This window comes from Amblyomma mixtum, chromosome 5 (genome assembly GCF_055824585.1).
Source record: "Amblyomma mixtum isolate Tamu chromosome 5, ASM5582458v1, whole genome shotgun sequence".
NCBI classification, from domain to species: domain Eukaryota; kingdom Metazoa; phylum Arthropoda; class Arachnida; order Ixodida; family Ixodidae; genus Amblyomma; species Amblyomma mixtum.
In genome coordinates this window covers 72,525,434-72,537,792 of record NC_143016.1, presented here as the reverse complement: position 1 = coordinate 72,537,792, position 12,359 = coordinate 72,525,434, and the positions used below count along the sequence as shown (strand labels likewise).

At 47.1% G+C, this 12,359-nt stretch overlaps 1 protein-coding gene across 1 annotated transcript; it reads right to left on the bottom strand.

The window, feature by feature from the left end:
• Positions 1-967: 967 nt before the first annotated feature.
• On the bottom strand, positions 968-11,892 carry LOC149342656 (uncharacterized). The gene is made up of 6 exons (XM_089545120.1): positions 11,765-11,892; positions 11,566-11,666; positions 5,958-6,235; positions 4,190-4,379; positions 3,341-3,566; positions 968-1,301 (listed from the first exon to the last, which is right to left on the bottom strand). Exons 3-6 carry the CDS (start codon positions 6,231-6,233, stop codon positions 1,238-1,240), a joined length of 756 nt encoding a protein of 251 aa, XP_089401246.1. The 5' UTR covers positions 6,234-6,235; positions 11,566-11,666; positions 11,765-11,892; the 3' UTR covers positions 968-1,237.
• Positions 11,893-12,359: the final 467 nt, after the last annotated feature.

Genomic DNA, 12,359 nt, shown 5'->3' with positions numbered 1-12,359 from the left:
GCTGAATAACCCCAGAGCAGCAGTGGGAGACCGCGCTGCGCAGCTCGGACCTGTGGCAAAAAAAGTTGCCCACAGAGAGAGCTTACCAGGTAGCCGAGATCCAAGAGATCAAGGCCACCAAGCGACAGTAGCCCACCTGTGTCAGAAGGGAGCTAGCTCTGTTCAAAGACTCAGTTTACTCACTCTTTATATTCCTCAACACCCTCATAATAACTGGCAACTTTTTTGGCAAACACAAATTTCATATCGCACACGTAATTGATGATTATCAAGCATCGATCACTTATCAATTCTTATCGATCACTCATCGATCAGTTATTACTTCTCGGTCAATTATTGATCATTTATCGATCACTTATTGATCAACTATCGACCACTTATTGATAATTTATCAATTACTTCTCGACCATTAGCATTCGTTGTCAAGCTTGTATCTTTCCTTATCAATCACTTATCAATTACACATCGATCACTTATCAAGTGCTTACCGATCACTTGTCAAACTTATGCATGAAAAATTAATCACGTATATATTCCTTATCGATCACTAAATCATCTGAATGAGAGTTTGTTTAATTAGTCCGATTCCCACCACGCTTTGTTTCAACCTTTTAAATTTGGCACCGCGCATTAGCTCCGCCCAAACTTCCTGTCACGTGGTCCCACGTGGAACTTCACGTGGTACGGGACTTCCGCCGATTCAAATTTTGCGCCACTCCGGCACAGTCACGCCCAATTTTGGTCACTTTTTTGGCTCTGATAATTATCCGATCGGAACCATTTTTTGCCTGCCGCTTCGGTTTCAACCACTGATTAGACGATATATTTTTATAGTTCACCACAATCGCTGCCGACAAGTTTTGCGCGACATAGCCTAGTAATGCTTTCGCATAAATAAAATTAAAATCGACAGCGCAGCAAGGACGGTGTGTGCCAGCTGGCGTCAGCCACAACACAGTGCCGCAAATCAAGTTAGTCTGCGTCTTCGCACACAACTTCGTTTCTTCGTTTCAGTACGCGATTTATTTCCGGACATCATGATCAAGACATATACAAACCGCAATATAAATAATTCGAAGCTACAAAAGCAGGCCTCTACAGAGGCCTCAAGTTTTTCTTGAGGCTCCTGCTGGTCGACCGTCGCAGACAAACAGGCCCAGCGTCTCAGCAAAACTGCCGCGGTTCCTCCTGTAGGACGTCCAGGCCATGCTTTATATCGAATAGAAACACGGCCACTTCAGCGGCCGTGTTTCGGAGCCTCCAATGGGACCGATGAGCCGTCCGCCTGAAGGTGATCGTACCTGCGTAGTATAGGTAAACTGGCAGCTCTTTTCATGCGATCATTTGGGTCATGAACAAGAGCCCCCATACGAGGACAAAACTAGAGGCATCTATATCGCTGACCTCGAAATATTCTGTCACTGACAATTTGCAGTGTGCAGGCTAGACAACATTATCAGAGAACACCCGAGTGCCTCGTTCTCCTAGTGGATCGCGCAAACTGCGCACTGCAATGGTGTCTGACTCGTCATACACGGTCGATGCGACGCATTCGTTGGTGGTGCTGAGTTAGGCACTAAACGATGCTCTCAGTGTTCCCAACATGTGTAGTTCAATACATTAAAATTTCAAAGTAGAGTGGCCACCCATATAAACCTGATTTCTTTATCGGTTATTGACATGAAAGGAATGCTACAATATTTTGCTGGTTTGGTTTGGTTTATGGGGTTTAACGTCCCAAAGCGACTAAGGCTATGAGAGACGCCATAGTGGAGGGCTCCAGAAATTTCGACCACCTGGGGTTCTTTAACGTGCACTGACATCGCACAGTACACGGGCCTCTAGAATTTCTCCTCCAAAGAAATTCTAGCCGCCGCGGCCGGGATCAAACCCGCGTCTTTTGGGTCAGCAGCCGAGCACCATAACTGCGCCGATTTCGGCAGTCACATATGCTTGAATCTAATCGGTATGATTTGCTATCGGACCCCGCAAGTTGGGAGAAGCGGCACGCAGCCACAGTAGTGACAATGCACGGGCTCCATTGTCGAAAAATGCAGACTCAATGAAAGACTGTAGCGATGTACTAATGGTTTGAGTTATCCTCTTCGCATGCGGGAGATACGGGCGTCGATGTCCAGTGCTGCTGGGTACCCTCCGAAGATACAGTGGGTATTAGCTTTCTCCTGGCCTCCTGCTTAGCTCGTCTTGGACGAAATACTTGAAATGGGCCGTGACGCTCTTTTTATAAAGCTGCTCTTACGCCACTAAAATGCAACACCGTCATAATTAAGTCTCCATAAAAAGCAGATAAACTTAAGTCCAACCATCATTTATATGAAAGGAAACTCAAAGGCCCTAGGCACATATCATGAATGGGAGGATAGGGTTTGTAAATCAGTGGATTATTTATTTTTATGGCAGCCTCTCTCTTCCTATATGTGCGCTTCTTTGTGAAGTAGATAAATCAGAGTAGACGATGTATTTAAGTCCTGCGAATGCGATTACGTCTTCGACGAAGAAGCGTCGTGGCACAACGTGTTTTTCTCTTAACATTCTAAAGCGGAGTCAGGGAACCATTTCCCAAATATTTCATGCGACACTTGCGAAACATAAGGTCCGGGGAGAACTCCTACGCATCAATCATATCACCGATGGGTACCCAACAGCACTCGCAATCGAAACCCGCCCCTCTCATATGTAGAAAACTGTACAATCTTCCTCAGCTACTAGCTCAGAAATGCTAAAAAAAGAACACCATTTCACGAGAAGCTTATGTGCGTTTCCTCGCCGACAGGCCCTCTCGATATTGACAACTCGGAGAATGGCCGGAAGCCAGCAGCAGAGCTGCATTTTCCCCTACTGGGTTAAGCGGATGAAATGGAGAACTTAAGCTCCTCACCGGCGGTAAATATCAACAGGAAACTGGGTAATATTTTGCATTGAGAACGCTGTCAGACAGTTTCCAAAGGGCAGGTTTCCCACGTAGTTAACATCGTTAACGATGCACTGCGTAAAGCGGCAGGTAAAATTTGTGCCAGGAATCGTAAAAGCAAATCGCCGTCCTTCTCAGCCTCTCTTATATCCGGTGGAACTCTCGACGATTGCTCTAGTGAAAACTATCTCCGAGCGGTTGAGACTGGTAACTGGAATTCCACCATGATGATGAGTGCGTTGCGCTCTCTGTACCCGCGAATGAGTTGGAACACCCGTCTTCTGTTGGTGGCGGAACTCTACTGGAAATAACTGGTGCGGAAAAATGGCTTCAGCCTATCACAGTTCCTAGCTGTGTTCATTTTTATCCATTCGACACATCCCCCCTGCTTCGTCCCATTCGTCTTACCAGCACCTACTACCGGACCATGACATCCTGAGACGAGACAGAACACTGCCGGGCTTGGCACACAGCGTCCACGCTGTCTGGTTGCTGTGCCGTGCAGAGTTTCGTGCACGGGGCTCTCGTCGCAGGTCTGCAGTCGCCTGGTGGACACGGCGACTATGGGCAGCGAACGAGGGACACGAACGAGGGCCACGGACGATGTCGCCCGCTGTCCCGAAAGAGCAGGTGGCTGCGTAGGTCAGTGCGATTGTAAGCGCCATGCTAGGCGCGTGGCACTATAACGTTTACTTAAGGTCTCTCAGATAGTTTAATGAAGCGTCTCAACGGATTCCAGTTGCCTTAATTACGACGGTCAGTGCATTAAATTACTGGCCCAAATGAGCGCGAGCTAAAATACTAGACAGGTTCACTTGATGAGGATGACTCGAGCTCTGCGCGCAGTTTGAGAGTAGCTGAAGTTGAGAGCTTGAGAGAAACTTAACCGTTCATGGAGATTGTTAGCATAGGCTTCGGCGATGCAGCCCTAACATAGGGAACACGTATTTAGTGGTCGGTGTTTCGCATCCATATTCAATTTTCACAGTGCCACTATCACTTCAAGACAAAGGAACTGTTTCTACTTGAAGGTCACCTCAGCGCGAAGCACACTGTTACGAGAAACGTGCAGTATTAATTCACTCGCCATACATATCCGCATCCGAGGGCACTTTTACTGCATTATTTTATTATCCTGTTAACATTTATCATTATTTCACCTATGACATAAAGCTAGCAGAGTATACCTCTACGTACAGGCAGTAGAACGAAGTGCCACGTTATATATACTAGTGAGATTATCCACCTGTGGCTCACCGATGCATTTAGTGCCGTTTCCATCCCTGGTGCCCTTGCAGGTGTTAGTGGATTCCTTGCGCGCAACGCTCGCTGCCAGTTGGATGAGAGCCGCCGTGTCCTCAGTTCCGTTGCTTTTTCCTCCCAATTGCAGCGCTGCGCCACCTTCTCGCCATGTGTCCAGTGCATTGCCCATGGTTTCTTGCTTCTTCTGAAGAAATAATGCGAAACATACCGGAAGTGGATTTCATTTCATTGTAGGTGAGAACGCTCCCCAAGGCGCGGGAAAAACACCGAATATGCGTAGGTGCCATGTTTGCCTGTCATCACCTCATTTTACTTGCACACATGTCAAAAATCAAACACTTCGATTAATGACGTATAGCCAAGTTTATGATTGACGTATAGCCAAGTTTATGATTAATGACGTATAGCTGCCATTCCTCTCCACTTTACTCCAGTTTACATATTCTACCACTTAGCCAATTACATATAATGAAATTATCAGCTATTTATTGAATTATTCATCGTGACTTAGAAGCAGAAGTCTCCCTCAAAGTATTTTTTCAATGCTAACGAAACGAAGTTTTCTGGGCGTCTTAACATTCTCCTACCGAAAGTTGGAACTAGTAATCGAAAATTCTCCCCTATATTCGTTGGTATTAGAATATGAAACGCTTTTACCACACGAAGTCGGATCATCGTGCAACAGCTTTATTTTTTTTGCGTCGTATTAAAAACTTTTTAGAATTGCAAATTATAGACTAATTCTTACTGATTTGTCAAAGAAAACATACACTCGCCAAGGTTCAAAGAAAATAAAAAAATTGACGTTTCGGCGCCCGTACAGGTGCCTTTATCACAAAGAAGCGAAGGACGGGCAGTGAGCTATATATCACCTAATTATATATTTATCACAAAGAAGCGAAGGACGGGCAGTGAGCTATATATCACCTGATTATATATTATATATAATCAGGTGATATATAGCTCACTGCCCGTCCTTCGCTTCTTTGTGATAAAGGCACCTGTACGGGCTCTGAAACGTCAATTTTTTTTTATTTTCTTTGAACCTTGGCGAGTGTATTTTTTCTTCGACAAATCAGTAAGAATTTTCCTCGCCAGACGGGATTCCGTCGAACCCTAGACTTCATAGACTCATTCTGTGCACCCTAATGTATTTTTTTCCCTGTTTCTTGATCCACTTTTGTTGTTTATTGCTTCTTGCCTTCGTTTCTACATACGCGATGTTATGATTGTCTCTTATCGTTGTTTGTAACTAGCAACCACTGTCTTAGAATCTGTTTAAATTACCTATTTTTTGTTACGAGATGCCCCTGATGGTTTAACCATGGGACCTCCTAGAGTACTAAATTCAGATAGTAATTTTGACTGCATTATTGTTGTTCAATAAACTTGACTTCACACCTCGCAGCTCGGAAGCTTGAAAATTATGCCCAAAATGGAGGTATACACTAAGAAAAATATAGATTGCCGATGCGGTTTGCGCGTCCTGGAGAAGTTTGTACGTCGCCGCTGCACTGAAACGGTGTTACTGAGTATAAGTCCATTATGTCTGCTTTGTACCGCTCATCGCTTTTGGCGTTGCTAAAATATTCCACATCAGACCATTGAAGGGAGCCATATTTCAAATAACGTCGCTATTTTGAAGTTGCGAAGACATCGACATTCCTGGCTAAGTCCATAAGAAAAAGAACACTTCACTGCGCAGTCAAGAAGAACTTTGAAATCATGAAAGCGGCAGGTTTTAAAGGCGTGCAGCACATACCTGAGCCGTGGAGTCCCCAGCGCTCAGCTGCAAGCACAGAGAAAGCAGCTTAGCATGCAAGTCCTCCTGCTGGCCGTGGCTGCAAGGATTCACTTTGGCGAGTGCCGTGGGGAGCAAGTCTGTCGGCCTTTCGTTCACTCCGGAGATGCCTCGGTGCCCGAATGCACGGCTGACGTCTCCATCACCGCTTTTGGCATCAGGCGAAGAGAGTGGGCGGAGCACCTGCTTTCTCGGGATATGTAGGCTGCGAGGAGCTTCGACTCGGAGCATGCCCATGCCTGTAAAAGCGTTGCCATGATAGAAAGAATAGCAGATTCAAAGGCGAATTACCCGGAGAATGACTTTGTGCAGAAATCAACGCTAAGAAATTCTGTAGCCGAACGGAGAGCCCGTTTTCAAAAACGTTTCTTTAGAAAACAAAGCCTTGCTTAGTAATGCCAGGCAAGTATCCTGTTTGTTGCTGCTTCAAGCAAGGTTTGGAATATAGAGATGCATGCTTTACTTTTTGCAATAAACGCCTTCTAGAAACGGATGGGCGACGCCCGTGTACTGCGCGACGTTAGTGCACGTTAGAGGACCCGAGGCGTTCAATATTTCCGGAGCCCTTCACTACGGCGTCCCTCGTAGCCAGAGTTACTTTTGGACGTTAAATCCATTAAAAAAAACCAAATCCAGAGACACCTGGAGCTCAGGAGCTTGTGAAGAGCTGCTAGAAAGGTAGAGATAAGTTGAAAGAATGAAAACGGCAAAGAGTTCAGTCTGTCTAACTAGATCTTACCAGAAGAAGAGAAATAATACGGAAGGAAGAAATGCTGGACTTATAATCATTGCAAAGCCACCTAGCAGTAGCTAATGTGCGTCAGGCCGCAGCTAATTAAAGGAAGCAAATTTTCTATGCTTCTAAGTATGAACCCATGATTGAAGTCAAAAGCGTTCTTTTTCCGTGCTACTGAAGTACCCGCTGAAGGCCGGAAACAGAAACCATAAATATTAAGCTTAAGCAAGTAACAGCTTATACGCAGCCACCGGTGTATTATCCTTTTCTCACTCATCCGCTGCTAACAAGAGGTTCTTACAACTTCAGTTTTAGAGCTGGGCTCCAAATGTGTGAAGAGGCGTGTCCAAATTCTCCGCCTTTGGATAAATGAGATAGCGGCTATCATTGATAACACAGGTCGTTGTTTACATTGAAGGATTTCACTTCACTTCAAAAAAGGGCGTAAAATGGGGGGAGTACCATGATGTGGAGAACAAAGGAGTCAATTTTCCAAGCATGGATACTGTCTATAGAGGATTTAAGTCAGCAACGTCCAGAACGGCTGCCTAACTTGCGTCTGGGAATACTTCGAAACTACCCATTACTGCCTGAAAGGTCAGCTAAAACGTTACGACTGGCGGAAAACACAACTCGCAGGCAGGAATGAGGCAAGCAAGCGGCATTCTCTCATGAATAAATTCTTTAAGGACTGAAAAACGAAGTGGTCAAGTTAGTATGGTTTGTTGCTTCGAAAGTGTTCTGAAAGTGAGTAGAACGAATAAAGGTGCCTCGTATTTTGATGTAACCATATTCGGGCGAAAGGTGGGATATGCACGAGGAAAAAAAAAATGGTTTGCGGTGATCACCCTTGCACTCTCAGAATAAGAAAGAAATTCCACACATGAAGTTTTCCAGATTAAAACTGCACGTAGCTTCCTGTATTTTTATGTATAAACCTATAAAAATTGACCACAACACCTCCAATGTTACGTGGTCAATGTGTGAATGACTGTAAATCTCCAACGGAGGCAACAACATCAAAGTATTGGTTTATGGTTCATGCGGGTTTAAAGTCCCCAAAGTGACTCAGACTATGAGGGTTCCTCAGTGAATGGCACCGGAAATTTCGACCACCTGAGGTTCTTTAACGTGCACTGACATCGCACAGTACACAGGCCTGTAGAATTTTCCCTCCACCGAAATACGACAGCCACGGCCGGGATCAAACCCGCGTGTTTCGGGTCAGCAGCAGTGAGCCATAACCACTGAGCCACCACGGTGGCTTCAAGATGAAAGGAAGCGACTTTTCTAGCGCGTGCCACTTCCAGCTTTAAAATAGGATTTCACCGATGGCAGTCCATAGCCTGAGCAGGAAAAAAGGAAATTGAAAATCAGTTTTAAAGAATAGAAATGACGCAGCAACTGTCTCCCATATCTCGGTGGACACCCCAACCGCGCCGTAAAGGTAGGGATAAAGGAGGGAGTGAAAGAAGAAAGGAAGACTTGGTTTGGTTTGTTGAGGTTTAACGTCCCAAAGCGACTCAGGCTATGATGGACGCCGTAGTGAAGGGCTCCGGAAATTTCGACCACCTGGGTTTCTTTAACGTGCAGACATCGCACAGTATATGGGCCTCTAGAAAGGGAAAGGTGCATGAGTGGAGAGCTCCGGAATAGTATCGACCACATGGGATCTCTGGGCGTCTTTTAAAGCGAAATCTTTACTAGCCTGGCGGCGCCAATTTCGCTGTTTCTGCACGACTCACACTGGACAGGAGGGGCAGAGCTGCGTAAGCAACCACGCGACGTATACGTAACTAGCAGCGGCTGCAGCCGCTCGCTCCTGCGTGGCTGCTGCGCGCTGCCGATACAGTGTCTCGCTATAGACGAAGCAAGTTAGCCCGAGCCAATGTCCTCGAAAGTTGGCACTCCATCGGGCCGAGTCAGATCATTCGGTCGGCATTGCCAATAACAAACCGTGCGATGGATTTAGCAATCGATAGGGAGCCTAAGCGCGCTAAACCAGCTAAACCAGCATCGGAACCTACTAAGAGCGGGAGCTTCGAAAGCAAGGCGCATAACTGGCCCCCTGTGACAGTGGACACCTTAATCGCGCTTTAAGCTACGTGGCGGTCGGGACAGGTGTGCGCTGCATGCGTTGGCATTGACTACTTTGTTCCGGAAACGTGGCACTGAAGCTATAGGCAGTCGGCGTTCGTTCTGTTCATTGGTGTTGGCATTAACACAGTTCTAAATTGCGATGAGACTCCTTTGGATGGTACAGTGCCTCTGCGCCGGGCTAGACTCCCATTATTTTTGAAAAAAGGAAGGGCGCACAACTGGCTGCCTAAGCCAGTGGTCGCCTCAACCACGCTTTGAGGTGCGTGGCGGTGATGAGAGGGTGAAGTGGCACTGCAGGAATAGGCCGCAGCGTTCCTTCGGTGAGCAACCTCTCGTCATGAACCATTAAGTGCCAGCTGCCGGGGTGGCAAGGTGGGTGGTGCTTAGCCAGTGTCAGGAATGCACTCAACGTTACAGACGCCAAGCCGCGTCTAGCTGTCCGATGCATCACGAACAACGATCGCCGACTAAAAGCTCCATAACTCTACGTTCGTGGCGCTCACAGACGCAGTGAACTAGCTATGCGTGTTTATTTTTCTTTTATGCGAAGCATACCACTTTAGCTACCACTTCAGCCCTTCACCGTGGTTATGCGCCTCCAAACACGTGACACATGACGTCACACCACGTGACACGATGACGTCACGACAGTGGAGAAACGGGGGCCCACCTCGCGCCGTCGCTGTGGTTGTGCGCCTCCAAATCACGTGACACGATGATTGACGTCACGGCAGTGGAGAAACGGGGGGCCCACCTCGCGCCGTCGCTGTGGTTGTGTGCCTCCAAATTACGCGACACGATGATGCTTCGCATTCTCCAGGCTTAACCAAGTTAAGCCTCAGCCATTTTTGTTTTTACAAAACCTAGAGAAACCGAACTGCGGCGGCCGTGTTTCGGAGGAGGCGAACGCAGTAGCCGCCCGTGTTGTGCGATGTTGCTAAACGTTAAAGATCCCCATGTAGTCGAAGTAATTCCGGAGACTTCGACTGCAGCACCTCCTCCTTTCTTCTTTAACTCCCTCCCTTATCCATTCCTTTCCAGCTCATTCGAACCAGTTACTGCGGGATTTCCTTTGCTGAAAAGCAATTTTCACGCGGCAGCGTATACAGCTCGTTCGGTCGAAAAGCCGTCGGTTTAGTAGTAGCAGTCGGCACCGCGAGTCGAAAATAATACGGGGCTGCTTAAAAATTGCCGCAGAATGTTCGGATAGAGTCATATGATTCAGCGTTTCGTGCAGTATAAACTTACTAGTTTAGAGCCTAGCTCCCAGCAAGGATTCAAAACGGCGACCTAAAGATGGGCGAACCGGTGACCGATAATCATGGGCTACATAAAAAAAAATTAGATGCGATGTAACCTAACTACTGTGGAACCTGGTTAGAGAGCGAAATCTTTGGTGTATCGAACAACTAGACGCTTCTTGGCGTCTGTAACGTTGTGTGCGTTCCGGACGCTGGATAGGCAGCGCGCCCACCCTGCCACCTTGGCAGGTGAGCTGATTGCAAGAGGTTGCACACGTAGTGAACGCTGCGGCCTATTGCTGCAGTGCCGCGTATCTGCCACAACATTGTCTGAGCTAACGGATGCAGCCAACATTGTCAGAGCAAACGGATGGAGCACACACCTCTCTCTCGCCACCCCACATACGCGCAAAGCGCAATTCATGCGTCCACTGAACCCGGAACCAGCTATGCGCCCATCCTTTCTACAAAATCGGCGTCTAAAACATTGAAAACGCGAACGCCAGTAACAAAATGAACGCCGCCGAAGGGTTATAGCTGTTGCCGCGTTCCTGCCAGAATGCGAACGCCTGCAGCGCACATCACATTGTGAATGCCAACATTTCGCCAACGCATACAGCGCACACCTGTCAGTACCGCCACGTACCATGAAGCACGACAGAGGTGTCCACTATCCCAACGGGCCAGTTATACACCTTTACTTTGTTTTCGAAGCTCCCGCTCTTCATCTGTTTCGGCGTAGCTCCGGAGCATCCAGAGGTGTCTACCAAAGTCGAAGTGACGTGGTCGGCGAAATTCGCGGAACGCGCCGCAGTAAAGCTTTCGCTTTAACAATCGTATCATGCGCGGTTCGGGTGCCCAGCAATGTAAATGAGACTGTTTGTCATTTCGTTTCCTCAATGAACCAGTTTTCGAATTGACCAAAAGGGAAGGCGACGCGCCGAACGTGCGATGGTGTTCCGTGGTCTCCTCGGCAACGCTGACACGACGTCGCGTTCCACTTTTGAAGGCGAGGCTTAAGCGTCTTATAATTTTTTTATTCCCATTTACGCGACGAATAAGATAAGATTGCGAATAGAACTCTCTTAATTGCTTCGTGCAATCTGTATCTTGTTTCTCGCTCTCTCCGTGAGTCTGAAGCGCGGAGGAGTCGTTGGCGACGCCGCGTCGGGCGTCGTAGCCGATCAGAAGGCGGTCTCATGGAACGCCAGGGCACTTTGCGTCGCTTATAAATGTATAGCAAGGCCAATAAGTGCTAGAACACCTACTTACAATTTGATTAACCTCGCAAATCGACTGTAAATTTTCTGACACCTAATGACACTTTAGTCTCCATACCGCAAAGAGCTCACAGCAAACGGATCCCATATCCGTCTGATGCGTTGCACAATCTATAGACTCGAAGAAGGTTGCTTAAAGAATACCTCTAGTGGATATTCGGTTACAAGCCAAAAGGTCTAAAACCCACCAGGATGGGCGATCAAAAACTTACCCTTATGGAACGCCTTTCCGCTCGTGGAAATATAGCCACCGTCGCAGTAGGAAAGTCCGGCTTCAAAGGCGTTGCCCCGAAAGCCTTCGTGTCGCTTCTGCCTGCACAACGCAATAACTTTAAGCTGCTGAAAACAAGTTCGGTACAGGGAACCGATGTGAGACAGGGACTAAGGCTATAGGCGAGAAGATATTCTCACCTGGAAGATATAGTTAAAGTCTTATAGCTGCCGGAAGCACCCAAAAGAATTTTGCCTGTTCCTGAATTAAATGGGCGAGGCGAACTTAGCCGCGTCTCGTGACGAATGAGCTGCTCGAAAAGCAAGTTGAATTATTATGCTCGTCATGATGATGATCATGGAAGTTTCTCCCGGAAAAGAGAGAAAAACGTTTGTCCAGGGCCGGGTTGCCCGCGTGTACTGTTGTCTTTTTAATTTCAATAATCTAATCTGAATTTTTATTTTTTTATTTATATTTTCACGTTTTTCAGCACCTCTCAGTTGCCCCCTGCGACTTGAGCAAAACCCCGCAGTGGGTACTCGCCATTGTTTTCTTGAGGACAGTAACTACAACGATGTCTGGAAGGCTTCGCAAGCAGTATTAATGAAGGCACTTTACTAGTGGCGAGCTGCACTGTAAAACGTAATATCCTGCATGTACTACAGTGAGGCTACGTGGCGCAGAGGGAAGAGAACATGTGAAAACATATACGACAATGCACGCTTTGTAGATTACCGAATGACGTGTTGTGCGACTGCGTAAATGGCTCGTTCGGTCGAAAAGCCGTCGGTGTCG

Excerpts from the sequence above, each read along its gene's own strand:
- LOC149342656 (XM_089545120.1), bottom strand. The coding sequence starts at position 6,233 with ATGGGCATGCTCCGAGTCGAAGCTCCTCGCAGCCTACATATCCCGAGA. Across the intron at positions 4,380-5,957 it reads CTGGGGACTCCACGGCTCAG|AAGAAGCAAGAAACCATGGG; the intron begins GTATGTGCTGCA and ends TTATTTCTTCAG. Across the intron at positions 1,302-3,340 it reads TGGTCCGGTAGTAGGTGCTG|GTACGATCACCTTCAGGCGG; the intron begins GTAAGACGAATG and ends TATACTACGCAG.